Source organism: Pelodiscus sinensis, chromosome 32 (assembly GCF_052426305.1).
Source record: "Pelodiscus sinensis isolate ZL-2025 chromosome 32, ASM5242630v1, whole genome shotgun sequence".
Lineage (NCBI taxonomy): Eukaryota > Metazoa > Chordata > Testudines > Trionychidae > Pelodiscus > Pelodiscus sinensis.
Genome location: NC_143083.1, coordinates 14090176 through 14103197, shown reverse-complemented (window position 1 = coordinate 14103197; position 13022 = coordinate 14090176). Strand labels below are relative to the sequence as shown.

Here is a 13022-nt window from a genome sequence, read left to right as displayed (position 1 = left end):
GGGGATGGGGGGGAAATAGGGGCTGGATTGGGGGGTTGTTTAATGAACACAGCTGGTTGGCTCCCCAGCTGGCAGGAGGGGCTGAGGATTCACGCACGGCCCCCTGCTCCCCGGGTGAAGGTATTGCCGTGAAGATTTCATTCCGGCTGCTGTTTGAGTCACTGCCCTTTCGGTGCCTCAGTTTCCCCAGCAAGAAAAGCGGGATCGGCCCAACCTCTCCGCCCAGGGCTGTGGTCAGGCCCCACCCTGCCGTAGCTGGAAGGGCGCCGCTTGGAAACCTGACGTGTCACTGTCCCCCGTTCTCCCGGAGAGGCGATGCTCAGAGCGGCCAGAGCCTCCGGCCTCGCCGCAGGCAGCAGCAAGAGCCTCTCCTAGAATCCCAGGGCAGGTAGAGACCTCAGGAGTCATCGAGTCCAGCCCCCTGCCCATAGCAGGACCAACCACAACTCAATCAGCCCAGCCAGGGCTTGGTCAAGCCGGGATTTAAACACCTCAGGGAAGGAGACTCCACCCCCTCCCTAGGGAAACAATCCCAGCGCTTCCCCACCTGCCTAGGGAAAGAGTTTTTCTTAAGATCCAGCCTAGATCTCCCCCACTGTCACTTGAGACCTTCACCTGCCCCCACTGAGAACAGCCTCTCGCCAGCCTCCTTGGCACCCCCCTTCAGGAAGTTGAAGGCTGCTACCAACCCCCCCTCACTCTGCTCTTCTGCAGACTAAATAAGCCCCAATCCCTCAGTCTCTCCTCGTAGCTCATGTGCTCCAGCCCCCGAATCATTCTGGTCGCCCTGCGCTGGACCCTCTCCAATGCATCCACGTCCTTTCTGTAGTGGGGGACCCAGAACTGGACACAGTACTCCAGGGCTGTGTCTAGACTGGTCAGTTTTTCCGGAAAATCAGCCGCTTTTCTGGAAAAACTTGCCAGCTGTCTACACTGGCCGCTTGAATTTCCGCAAAAGCACTGACTTCCTACTGTAAGAAATCCGTGCTTCTTGCGGAAATACTATGCTGCTCCTGTTCAGGCAAAAGTCCCTTTTGCGCAAAAGGACCAGTGTCGGCAGCTCAGATTTGTTTTCCGCAAAAAAGCCCCGATCGCGAAAAGGGCGATCGGGGCTCTTTTGCGGAAAAGCGCGTCTAGATTGGCACGGATGTTTTTCCACAAAAAGTGCTTTTGCGGAAAAGCGTCCGTGCCAATCTAGACACTCTGTTCCAAAAATACTTTTAATGAAAAACTTTGCCGTTAAAAGCATTTCCAGAAAATCATGCCAGTCTGTGATGTGGCCTCACCAGAGCCAAATAAAGGGGAATAATCATATCTCTGGATCTGCTGGCAATGCTCCTCCTAATGCCCCCAATGTGCCATGAGCCTTTTTGGCTACAAGGGCGTCCTGGTGACTCATATTCAGCTTCTCATCCACTGTAACCTCCAGGGCCTTTTCTGCCAAACCGCTGCTTAGCCAGTCCGTCCCCAGCCTGTAACAATACTTGGGATTTTTCCGTCCCAAGGGCAGGACTCTGCACTTGTCCTTGTTGAACCTCATCAGATTTCTTTTCGCCCAATCCTCTAATCTGTCCGGGACATTCTGGACCCTACTCCTGCCTCCAACGTATCTACCTCTCCCCCTCTCTTAATGCCATCTCAGAGCAGGGAAGCCGCCCACGCCCCACCAAGCTGTGCCTTACCCCGGCTACAATTTCCAGCCCCAAACAGTCTGGCCACGACTTTCGCTTAGTTACAAGACACAGCAGCAGTCGCATTCGGACTCTTGCCAAGACGTGCACACCTGCGCCAGGGGAGGCTTCATTTTTATTTGAAATCCGCAGCAGGCGGATCCCCGGAGGCGGGGCCCCCGGCCGATTGTTTGCACGTGAGGACAGAGCCGAGGCTCCCGCCGGCTCTTCCTGGCCCCAGCCAGGAGAACAGGGGTACAGGGATGATGGAGCATGCCAGCTGCGCCCAGGCGGACGGAGGAGGCATATGCGGCTGGGGGCGCTTGTTTGCTAGCCCCGGGCAGGCTGCTGCCCCCAGGCCATGCAGGGAAGAGGCCACGCAGGGGGGAGCTTACAGGTGACGTGGCAGAAATAGCCCTATGGCCGAAACAGGACTTTTCGAATCCACATCCTGTATTTATAGACGGCCGTGGCGACGGGCGGTTTGAAGATGTCGACGCAGAGCTTGGGCCCGAAGGAGAGCACGCCGGCCACCTTCGCTTCCTTGCCACACACCACCGGGCCCCCCGAATCACCCTGCGACGGCACAGAGCACACGTCACCCGCGAGCCTGGGCGTGGAAGGGGCCGGGGCGGGCACAGAGGCCGTGGGGTGTGTTGCGCCAGGCAGAGGGGCTGGGGGTTGCTCTAACCAGCAAGCTGGGTCCATTTCTGTGCGGGTGAAAGGGTCTGTCTGCCCTGGAGACGGAGTCCTCTCTCCACAGCGCGGGGGCAAAGTGGGGCGGGGGTCCCACCCACACACCCCGCGGAGCTTGGCTCTGACCTAGGAGCAAATCTCCCCGGCCCATTCCCTGGACCGAGGAAGCCCTGGCCAGGAGCTCCCTGCACCGCAAGCTCTTACCCTTGCCTGCAAAAAAGGATCCAATCATAATGGGATGGAAAATTGGGCACCATTCCCAGAGGGGATCCATGGCCAGATCCCTGGGGCATCCATCAGCCAAGGGACTGAACTGATAGGTGCTCGGGGGCTGTAGCACCCACAGGAAAAAAAAAAAACACAGTGGGTGCTCAACAGCCAACATGGGCCACCCTCCCCACACAGTCCCAGCTGCGGATCAGCAGAAGGGGCGGAGTGAGGGTGAGGTGTGCTTATGGAATGGAGAGGGGAAAGCGGGAGGGGCCTGGCTAGAAGGGGTGGGGCCTAGCTAGAAGGGGCGGGGCCTAGCTAGAGTAGGGAGTGCTCACCCCTGGGGAAAATCAGAAAGTCACCGCCTGTCCTCCGGGTTTATTTTCGGTCTGGGGCACCTCGTAGGGCGCTGCCATCTCTCTGGGACTGAGCTCACCCAGCGCACGCCCACGAACAGGCGGCGAAGCCGTGGACACCAGCCGGGGGTTCTTCTCCCAGCCTGCGCCAGGCACGTGCGCCTGTTCAGTGCTCACCTTGCAGGGCGCAGAGTCCGTCTCAACCCCTTCGATGCACACCATGGTCTTGGTGATCTCGCCGCGCCAGTACCGGCTGTTGTTGCACATCCGCGCGTCCATCACCCGGACGTCCAGCTCTCGCAGGACAGGGGAAGGCTTGCCTCCCTGCTCGGAAACCCCCCAGCCGGCCACACTGCACCAGGTCCCCGGGGCTGGTGCCTTCGTGGCCAGCTTGATAAGGGGCGTCTTCTTTTTCCAAAGCACCTTTCTGTCCAGCTGCCGGAGGAACGAAAGGCCCGGTCAGGCTCTGGGGACGGGGCTTCTGGCCCATGCCCCACTCCGCTGCTCCCCAAAACCACTTCCTTCTCCCTGGCGATGCCTCCTGCTTTTCCGGCTGGCTGCAGCCCAGGCCTGGGCTCGCTGGGGGACGGCGGGGAGGGGGGCGACTTCATGCCATTGATATGGGAGCCCGAACACTTTGCACCACCGAGTTCTACAGCCACCTGGGGGGGTGGAGAGGAGGGACCAGCAGGGGCGAACGGGGGATGGGGGCCCACAACCCGAGAAGGTTTGAGAAACACGGAGACTGACCCCCTCCCATCCCCCACCATCCATGCCTGGCTTGTCTCAGGCCCTCTCCTGACGCCGCTTTGTGCCACGGGATCCATGGGGAATTCCTCGCACAGACCTCGGCCTGGGAGGACTGAGCAGCCCACAGGCAGCCTAGGGTGGCCCTAAATCCAAGCAGCCTCGTGGGCTGTGCTCAGCCCCACCCACACTGCTCCAGCCCCAGCTAGAGCAGCCCAGAATCTAGGAGTCTCCGAAGTACCTGCCCTCCCCACTGGCTGCACCCTCTGCGGTGTTTACTGCTGGCCTGCCTCAGCCTCCGGGAACAAGGGGAAATGCCCTTAGCTCCGTTCAAGAGGCCAGACTCTGGGGGAAAGTTTTAACAAAGCAAGGCCGGGCTGCACACTCAGGCCGTGGGATGAGCCGAGGATGACTCAAGGCGGCCCAGAGAGCCCTGCTGGGGTTAAAGATTTCCTGTACGGGTTAGATAGTTTCACACTTCGGAGTCTCACCTTGCATCTGCAGCCGGAGAGGCCCCCTCCCCCGGCTCCACCCCACTCAACCATCTTTCCTCTCTCTCAGGGTAGGGGGACGGAAAGCTTACGGTAAGTCCTACGCCGCTTGGCTCCGAGGGCCCCGACACAGCACTTTCCAGCCACAAAGGAAAGACCAGCATCATTAGCAGCGTGGCTAGAGCACTGGCTGGAACTCAGGCCAAGTATGGGCTCGTCCAGCCTCTGCCACTGATGCTCTGGGTGGCCTTGGGCAGATCACTTTCCCGCCTCTCTGTGCCTCGGTTTCCCCATCGGTAAAAGGAGGGTGGGAACTCCGCTTGTCTTTGGAAAGCGCTTTGAGATCCACTGGCGATCAGCGGTAGGGATTGTTACTACCTCCATTTTGCAGGCGGGGGAAACTGAGGCAGGCAGGGGCACCACAAGCTGCCCAAGACCACAAAACCGCAGAGCAGGAACTGAATTCCTACCCCACTGCCCTAGCCAGGCAGCCTGGTCGGATCAGCCCCCGGGAGCGGACGCTAGAGCCCATGTACCTTAAGCAGCATGATGTCGTTTGCCATGGTCGTGCGGTCGTAGGAAGGGTGCAGGACAGACTTCACGACAGAGAAGCGCTGCTCTGTGCCATTGTCCCTGGGCTGCTGCTGGAGACCCGCCACCACCCAGATGGGAAGTTCGCTCGGGCTGCGGCACAAAAGGAAGCCACCCAGCATGAGCAGCATCCCTGCAGAAACCTGCCACCCCCAGCGGAAACACCGCCCGGGGGGCACCAAGCTGAGCCTGTTGCCAGAGACCAAGGGGGCTTTCCGGCGGGGCACGGTTCCCTGGCTCCTGCCCACCACCTCTCCCACTGGCGTGCCCCTGGCATGTGGAAGGCTGAGGCAGCAGCTCTGGGCACAGAGGCCTCCTGTACGTGGGGCACATTTCAGAGGCAGGCACCTTGGACCAGACCTTGAGAAGTATTTAGGGGTCTCATTTCCATTACGTGCCTGAATACCTGGGAAAGTCAGGCCATTCGGGCCACTTTTGTGGGGCCCCCAGACCTAGCTGCACCTTTGGGCCGGATTCCTCCGGAGCTGGAGGGGCTGCCTCTGAAAATCAGACCCCCGCAGGGCAAACTGAGGTCCCCTTTGAAAAATGTTGCCCCAGGCCACAGAGGAGCTGGAGAAAGAACTCAAGTCCTGACTCCGGGTCCCGGCTTTGAGCCACCAGACCCTCCCTCGAGTTCTGACCTGCTTCCTACAGAAGGCAAAAGAAAGATTCCACTTGCAGCCGATTCCCCCATTCCTGGCCGGACTCTAAACCCGCCAGACATCTGACCCTGTCTTCACCGTTCTGGTTTGCTGTCCTGCTGGTTTTGTGAGATTCCTGCAAGTTATCAGCAAACATGGCCCTCCCCACCCCTTAGCCAGCATGGGGGCTTTTCCCCCAGGGGCACGGAGTGAGGATTCGCTATTTGCCCCTGCGACAACACAGCAGCCCCAGCAGAAGGCAGGGCTGGGCTAGCCAATCGCCAGCCCAGCCCAGCGCCGCCTCGGCTAAGCCGGGAGCCTGTTCTCACGGCCCTGACCAGCCAGGTGTGGGTGCTGCTCTCACGGGTAGCAATGCGCAGCCGTCAGCACCCAGCGCACATGGATCAGGGCTCCCCCACATCTGTGCAGGTCTCCGAACTGGACGGACACCATGTAGGGTCTGGAGTGAGGTTCTGCTTCCTCCACGCCGATGATGGACGATTGGAGCCGGCCTGCTGCAAAGCAAGGGCATAATGCACCCCTTGCAGGGAGACTGGGGAGCCAGACAAACGCAGGGCCATCCCCTCCCCTCCCCGCCCCTGCTCCCTCCGGCACTGGAAAGGGAGGCGGGTCCTACTCCCGGGATTACCACACTGGAACGGATCCATGTTCCAGAGGCTCCAGCTGTACCCTGAGATGTATATGCCCTGAAGCCCGTAAGTAGCACGCCCCAGCCATAGGGATCATCAGTAGCCTCAGATTCTCCATCAGCCCCGGTAAACCACGTATCTATTCGCCCTCCAAGTGCAGGCGACTGCTGCTATTGGGTGCTTCAGAGTAAGGCAAAACCCATTTCCCACTGGTGGGGAAACTGAGGCAGGGAGCGACTGATAAATGGTTTAGCGGCGCCCATTCAAATTAGGGGCAGAGCGAGGAACAGAATCCAGCCCCCCCAGTGCGCCCCTCCGCCGAGCCACTCCACAAGGCCACCTCTCCCCCTCCTGCCCCCCACTCACCAGCATGCCCAATGGGAAGAAACAACACCGCCAGGAAGAGCCATTTCCCATCTGCCCTCAGGCTGCTGCCCCACGGAGCCATCTGCAGCCGTTGCCCCATTGCTTCTGCCAGGGGTGTGTTTCCGCTCTGGGTTATGTACCCTGCCCTCTCTGAACTCATTCGCTCCCCCTCAGCAGCTGCAGGAAGGGCTCTGGGGGGCGGAGGTGGGAGGTTTGCAGAGCAGAGGCGCAGGTGGAGCCGTGCAGGGACTGGGAGGGGAGTGTGAAAAACAAGTGTGGTGCAGTACAAGCCCTGGGAGTCACACCACTGTGACATTCCCCCCGCCCCCCCCGGCCAATTCCCCCAGCCCACACGCCCGGACAGAAACAAGAAAAGTAAACTGCTCTCCTCACCCCCACCGTCACCGAGACATGTCGGGAAGACCCAGACTTTAACGGGGTTCCAAAAAGAGCTAGATACATTCATGGAGGACAGGTCCGTGGCTGTGAGCCAGGCTGGGTGTCCCTCGGCTCTGTGTGCCAGGGGCTGGGAATAGGCGACCGGGGAGGAATCGCTCCCTGTTCTGTTCGCTCCCTCTGGCGTCGGCCACTGGCGGCAGACAGGACGCCGGGCTAGATGGGCCTTTGGTCTGACCCGGTCTGAGGACAACTGCAGCTGGTGGCATTTCCTGCCACTTTTAACCCCACGCCTATCGCACTGAGAGAGCAGGATCACGGCGTTAGGCCCAACCAGCTGCAGAAAGACCCTAGACGACACATCCAGAACCATCCCCCTAGATCTGTAGCTCTGCTAGAGCCGCTGGCCCAACCGGCCACCTTGTCACACCCAGCCACGGCACAGTCCTGGCCAGTGTCGAGATAAAGTTCCTTTTTGCCGCTGCTTACGTGATTGACGGCAACCCGCCCTGAGACCGCCTCCCCTGCCGGCTGCCCGGGGGAGACGCCGCGTCTGTGCGAGACGCAGGGAAGAAGGCAGCTCCTCTCCCGGTGCCGGGCTGCGGCCTTTCGGAGAGGTAAAACAGAAGCCTCAGCCTCCCCACCAGCAGCACGAGAGCCCTGGGACCAAATTCTGATGGAGCCAAGGCTGGTGCGCTAGCAGACACCGGAGGAAAGGGCTCCCATCCCATTGCACCGGGAGCGGGGGGGACTTGAACCCACCACCTTGCCCTTCCTGGGCTTTGGGTCCCCAGCACTGGGCAACTCTGTAACCCTCAGCCCCTTTAGCTGAGTCCCACAATGGGACTCAGTTCTATGCCCAGCTCTTCCACTAGTTGGGGCCTCGTGCAAATCACACCCCCATCTCTGTGCCTCAGTTTCCCCATCTACAAAACGGGGATAAGGCGACTGACTTGCTTTCAGATCTGCTACTGAAAAGTGCTACGTCAGGGCTAAGGGTTATTATTACTTCCAACGACTTCACAGACTTTAATCAGCCGGGATGTTAAAACGGTTAACTTAGGTCCCGTCTCGACCGCGGGGTCCTGCCACCCAGCCCGCCGGTCCCTTCATGGCCAGGGCTAGTTCACTGGAAAGGGCCGGTAATCCGGTAAGCATACTGGTAAACCCCATGCCTACTGGTTTGCTTACCAGCTAATCATTTTACATCCCTATTAACTAGTGCTCACAACTCCCCTCCCCTACCTCAACATAGGCCAAACATTCTTACGCCCATTTCACAGATGGAAAGAAACTGAGGCCCAAGCCTCCTTTACACCAGCAGTTTTAGGGACATTGCCCAGCACGGCTATCCACACTGGGAAGAGCTAGTGCGGACAGCCCCGGGGGCTTGGTGTGAGCTGCACCCAGGTAGCAAAGCACTGAGAGGTGACACAGTCCTGGGTGTGCCTCAAGCTAAAAACAAAGCCCAGCAGGCCCGAATTCATCCGTATTCAGCCCATCTCCAGTAACGAGCTTGTAACAAAGACTCATCGCTGCCGTTTTTGGAGGAGTGGATTTTAATCAGAACTTCAATCATGAGATTTATGACAGGGGCAGCCAGGGGATGTGGCTCGTGTTCCATAGACATCCCCGGGGCATTTTAACAGCAGCCTCCCGCTGCCGACCAACCACTTTATTTTCTAAGTAGTCTTGCGGCCGAGTCCAGGCACAAAGCCAGGCAGGTCAGTTCACCGCCAGCGCTGCCACAGGGCCCACGGCAGACACCGGGTGGCAGACAAACAGGCTGAGACGTGTCGCTGCACTCCCGGCTGGAAGCAAAGCCAAGTCCGCCAGGATCAGTCCAAGCTCCGCCCAGCAGCTACAAGCAGCATCTCTATAAACCGGGACTCTCTGGTCCGGCAGCCCACAGATGTTCCAGGATCAGAGAGTTCCAGCGCACTGCGGGGGATGGGAGTCCTGCACGGTGCACAGTGGTGGGGGAGGGATACACAGCACATGTGGGGCTCAGCTGGGGGCGGAGAGCCTGGCATACAGCTCAGCTGGGCTGGGTAAGGGTGGGGCCCGGGAGCCAGCATGTGGCTCAACTGGGATGGGGCAGGAGGAAGCCAGTGGGGAGGGAGGGGCAAGACAGGGGATGGGGCCAGAAATGACCTCCCTTGGTCTGGCAAAATCCCTCATCCGGTACCAGTCAGGTCGCAAGGGTGCCGGACCAGGGAGGTCCCACCTGTACTTAGCCCCACTTGCTATCGGCTGACCCTGCTTTTCACACAGGTCGCTTTGGAGGCGCGCTCGGCCCTCGCTCGGCCAGCGGGAGGCCTGAGGGCTTTCAAGCTCTCCAGCAGCCTCCGCTTAAAGAAGGCTTGTTTGTAGCAGAGTTCGTTCAGATGCCTTAACACCAGCGGCACCTGCTCTTTCTTGACGTCCACGTACACCGGGATCATCTTCGTCCCCTCCTGCTCGATCACATGGTGCAGGTTCCACTCCAAGACGCGCTGACACCAGGGGTCCGCCAGCGACCGGGCCGACAGGATGACGATAGCGACCCTGCTCGCCTGGATGACCTCGGTGGCCGTCATGAGGACGGAGGTGCCTGCCACCTGGTCCTGGTGCTCGGCGTAACCCCGGAAGCCTTGCTCGTGCAGCATGGCGGAGATGCAGGATGCAATTTCATCGTCATGGGGGCAGTACCAGAGGGAGAAGTCATATGTAAACCCAGAGGGGATGGGGGACGTCATGCCAGCAGTAGCTCCAGATCCTCCATTAAATCAAAGCACACGCCGGCGTTACGTGGGTGGGTGGCTTTCTGGGCTTCGGACGCCACCCTGGGGAGGTCTGTGAAAATCTGAGCCACATTGAGCATTGGTTCAGGACTAGGAGGGGGGGCTTTTTATTGTCGAGGGCAGGCCCTCCAGGAGCATAGACAAAAAGCCAGCCCAGTCTCCTCAAAGACCAAACCGCCTCACAAAGCCTTTTCCCTAATTTCCATGACGTTCTGTTCCAAAGTCACGCCCGCCTGCTTCAGCTCTTCGCATTTCTCCTTCAGCAGACTACAGGCTTTCTGCAGCCGCTGGGTCATCTCCACGTAAGAATGACTCTGCTGGTACAGGCACTCTCGCTTCACTTCAGGGTCCTCCTTCCTGCCAGGGGCTGGCAAGTCTGGGGAGGGGAAACGTGGGAGGAAGAGACAGAGAACAACAAGGGATAGTCTTTGAACACAAAGCTAAGGGCTGGTCTACGCTATCGGGGGGGATGGATCTAAGTTACGCAATATCAGCTACGGGAATAAGTAGCTGAAGTCAATGTACTACACGAGATGTGATAAATCGACACCTGCTGAATCGATTGCTGCCCATCGAGCTGTCCGGTAGCATAGACAAACCCTAATGTACATTTCGGAGCAGACACCAAGCACAGGTGCGGCTTTGAGGCTATTAAGAGGTGTCCTCCAAGAACAGGACCCCACAACTCATGGCATTCAAGCCAACAAACTGGCAGGGTGGCAGCACCGTTCAAGGCGCAGGGATGCAATGTTCACTGAAGGAGAAGTCGTAATGCATAGCTAAGACTGGAGAGGCTGGCGGGGTAGAATTCCTACTGAATGCACTCGCCGGGACTCCAGGGTAACGAGCTGGGATGCATTCTCCTACCTTTGTTGGTCTCTGCTAGAAGGACAAACATGGGATCGGATGGCTGGGCGCTGCTGAGGTCCTCGAGAATCTGTTCCACACTGGGTGGCTCGGGCCGGGTCGGCAGAACCACCCGCTTCTTGCCCTTGGAGCTCATCACTCTTCCGCCTCCGAAACAGGCATCCTAGAGCAGGCACGAAGAGAGGCAGAGGCAGTGACGTTCCTGCCCGCTGAGATGCTGCTGCACCCCTTCCCTGCGACTGGCTATACACCCCTTAATCCCTGGCCCCCACCCCCATTGCTAGACACCCCCCCGCGCATGCCAGATCCCTGACCATTTCTACCCCCGCCTCAGACCATACACCCCCACCCCTTCCTATCTCCTTCTAGTAGCGCCTATCCACTCCCCCATTCCTACCCGCCCCACGTGCCAGATCTCTGCCCCCGTTCCTACCCTGCACTGCACATCCTACCCCCCCCCCGGGCCATATAGCCCCGCCCCCTTTGCTACCCGCCCGGCCATATAGCCCCGCCCCCTTTGCTACCCCCCGGCCATATAGCCCCGCCCCTTTGCTACCCCCCGGCCATATAGCCCCGCCCCCTTTGCTGCCTAGCCCCGCCCCCGCCCGGCCATATAGCCCCGCCCCCTTTGCTACCCCCCCCCCCCCCCGGCCATATAGCCCCGCCCCTTTGCTACCCCCCCCGACCATATAGCTCCCCCCCACCATATAGCCCCCGCCCCCTTCGCTACCCCCTGACCATATAGCCCCTGCCCCCTTCGCTATCCCCCGACCATATAGCCCCGCCCCCTTTGCTCCCCCCCCACCATATAGCCCCCGCCCCCCCCTTTGCCCCCACCCCCCCCCCCCCCCCCCCATATAGCCCCGCCCCCTTTGCTCCCCCCCACCATATAGCCGCCGCCCCGCCCCGCCCCGCCCCGCCCCCAGCGGACGCGCCCCACGTGCCCACCCACCTACACGTCCACCTGGCTGCGGACGCGGCTTCCCCCTTCCCAGCCGGCCACCGTAGCCCCGCCCACGGCCCAGAACCACTGCAGGCCCCACTTCCGGTTCCTCCCCGTCGCGTCATTGGCGTTCCGCCCCCCCCCTTAAAGGGGCCGCGCTCCGCTCGCTGGCACCGCGGAGGGGCGGGGGAGGGGAGGGAGAAGGTGACTCAGCCACAGCCCCTCAGACCCGCACTCTGCCCCCCCCCCCGCACCAGGGTTCCCTCCAATCCTTCCCATCCACGTGCAGAATAAATTTTGTTCTGTGCACGCAGGCATGTGCACCACCGGGAGACACAGGCTGCCGGCTGCGGGCGCCCTGCTAATCAGCCAGGGGCATTGGACTCTTCTGAGTGGCGAGCACCCAGCTTACAGGGAACGCTGCCCTGCACCCTGAGCTCCTCCTCCCCCAGCAGCTGCACCCCGCTTGGTGCAACAGCAGCCGCTCCATCCCTGCTCCCTCCCCCAGCTCGTGCATTGCACGGGGGAGGTGAGCACAGCGCCCCATTGCAAAGCCGTGGGCAGCTTGAGAGTGGGAGGCAGGGACTTGTGCCTTGAGGCAGCACGTTTGACATGGGCTGGGGGACCCCGCGTAACAGAAGCAAACCTGGGACCTCTGGCGCCTCGTGCAGGAATCTCCGCCCCGGCAGCTAAGGCTGTAGAGCAGACTCCTTGTTCTCTGTGTATGTGGGCTCAGGGCCACTAGCCGGGACAGCAGCACATATATAGGTGACTGGAGCCAGCAGGGGCGGAGGCATGTAGGGGCACCCCATTGACAATTACAACTTTGGCAAGAGCATGGGGGGCGGTGCACCTTAAACATGCTACCACAACTCACCTATGGCTAGCAGGGTCAGTGCAGCTCCCCGCCCACCTGCCGCATGGAGTGCCTGGGCTGCACATGAGGAGTTCCCTGCCCAGTGGCAGCCCGGCTGGGCCCGGAGCAGCCCACGGGGGGCGGGCTGGGGGGCTGTTCCTGCCTGGCCAAGCCCACCCCACTGTGGGCAGACCATGCTGGCCCCCACCTGTAGGATCTCATTTAAGCCGTTAACTGATTAAATAGGATTTTACATCCCTACTTGATACACAAACTTAGTTGCAAATCCTTTTGTCTCTATACAGGCAGTCCCCGGGTTACGTACAAGATACGGACTGTAGGTTTGTTCTTCAGTTGAATTTGTATGTAAGTCGGAACTGATACATATTGTAGGGAAAACTCTAGCCAAACATTTCTCCAGAGCTGAGTTTTATTCTCCCACAGCTCACTTCCCTCAGTCCTTTATTCTCAAGCTGAGGTGCCTGCTGAGAAAAGCTTCTCTGCGTCTCCCTGGTCTGCTGGAGGGGGGGGGGGGGGGCACTAGCTTCACGTCTCCCTGGTCTGCTGGGGGGAAGCAGCTAGTGCGGGGTTGCCTCACCCCATTTGTAAGTAGGGATCCAATGTAAGTCAGATCCATGTAACCCGGGGACGGCCTGTACTGCAAGGCGAGTAGCAGAGAGGCTAAGTTCAGCCCTGGCTAAAGCAGCAAGTAACTCACGGACGCTGGGGCGTTGCATCCACACTGGAGCCGATTCAGAC

General features: G+C 60.0%; 2 protein-coding genes across 3 annotated transcripts; both read right to left on the bottom strand.

Moving 5' to 3' along the window:
- Positions 1-1285: 1285 nt before the first annotated feature.
- On the bottom strand, positions 1286-8209 carry LOC102462758 (complement factor D-like). Of its 2 annotated transcripts, XM_075902699.2 has the most exons (5): positions 6419-8209; positions 5767-5917; positions 4707-4854; positions 3110-3367; positions 1286-2246 (listed from the first exon to the last, which is right to left on the bottom strand). In XM_075902699.2, the coding sequence occupies exons 1-5, from the start codon at positions 7185-7187 to the stop codon at positions 2088-2090; spliced, it is 1485 nt and encodes a 494-aa protein (XP_075758814.2). In that variant the 5' UTR covers positions 7188-8209; the 3' UTR covers positions 1286-2087. The 2 variants fall into 2 exon arrangements, with proteins under 2 accessions (XP_075758814.2, XP_089631038.1); XM_089774912.1 differs by lacking the exon at positions 1286-2246 and having other exon boundaries at positions 2261-3367.
- A 146-nt stretch (positions 8210-8355) lies between these two features.
- C32H19orf25 (chromosome 32 C19orf25 homolog) lies at positions 8356-11523 on the bottom strand. Its single transcript, XM_075902700.2, has 3 exons — positions 11417-11523; positions 10465-10627; positions 8356-9973 (listed from the first exon to the last, which is right to left on the bottom strand). The coding sequence occupies exons 2-3, from the start codon at positions 10598-10600 to the stop codon at positions 9777-9779; spliced, it is 333 nt and encodes a 110-aa protein (XP_075758815.1). The 5' UTR covers positions 10601-10627; positions 11417-11523; the 3' UTR covers positions 8356-9776.
- Between the last annotated feature and the right edge of the window lie 1499 nt (positions 11524-13022).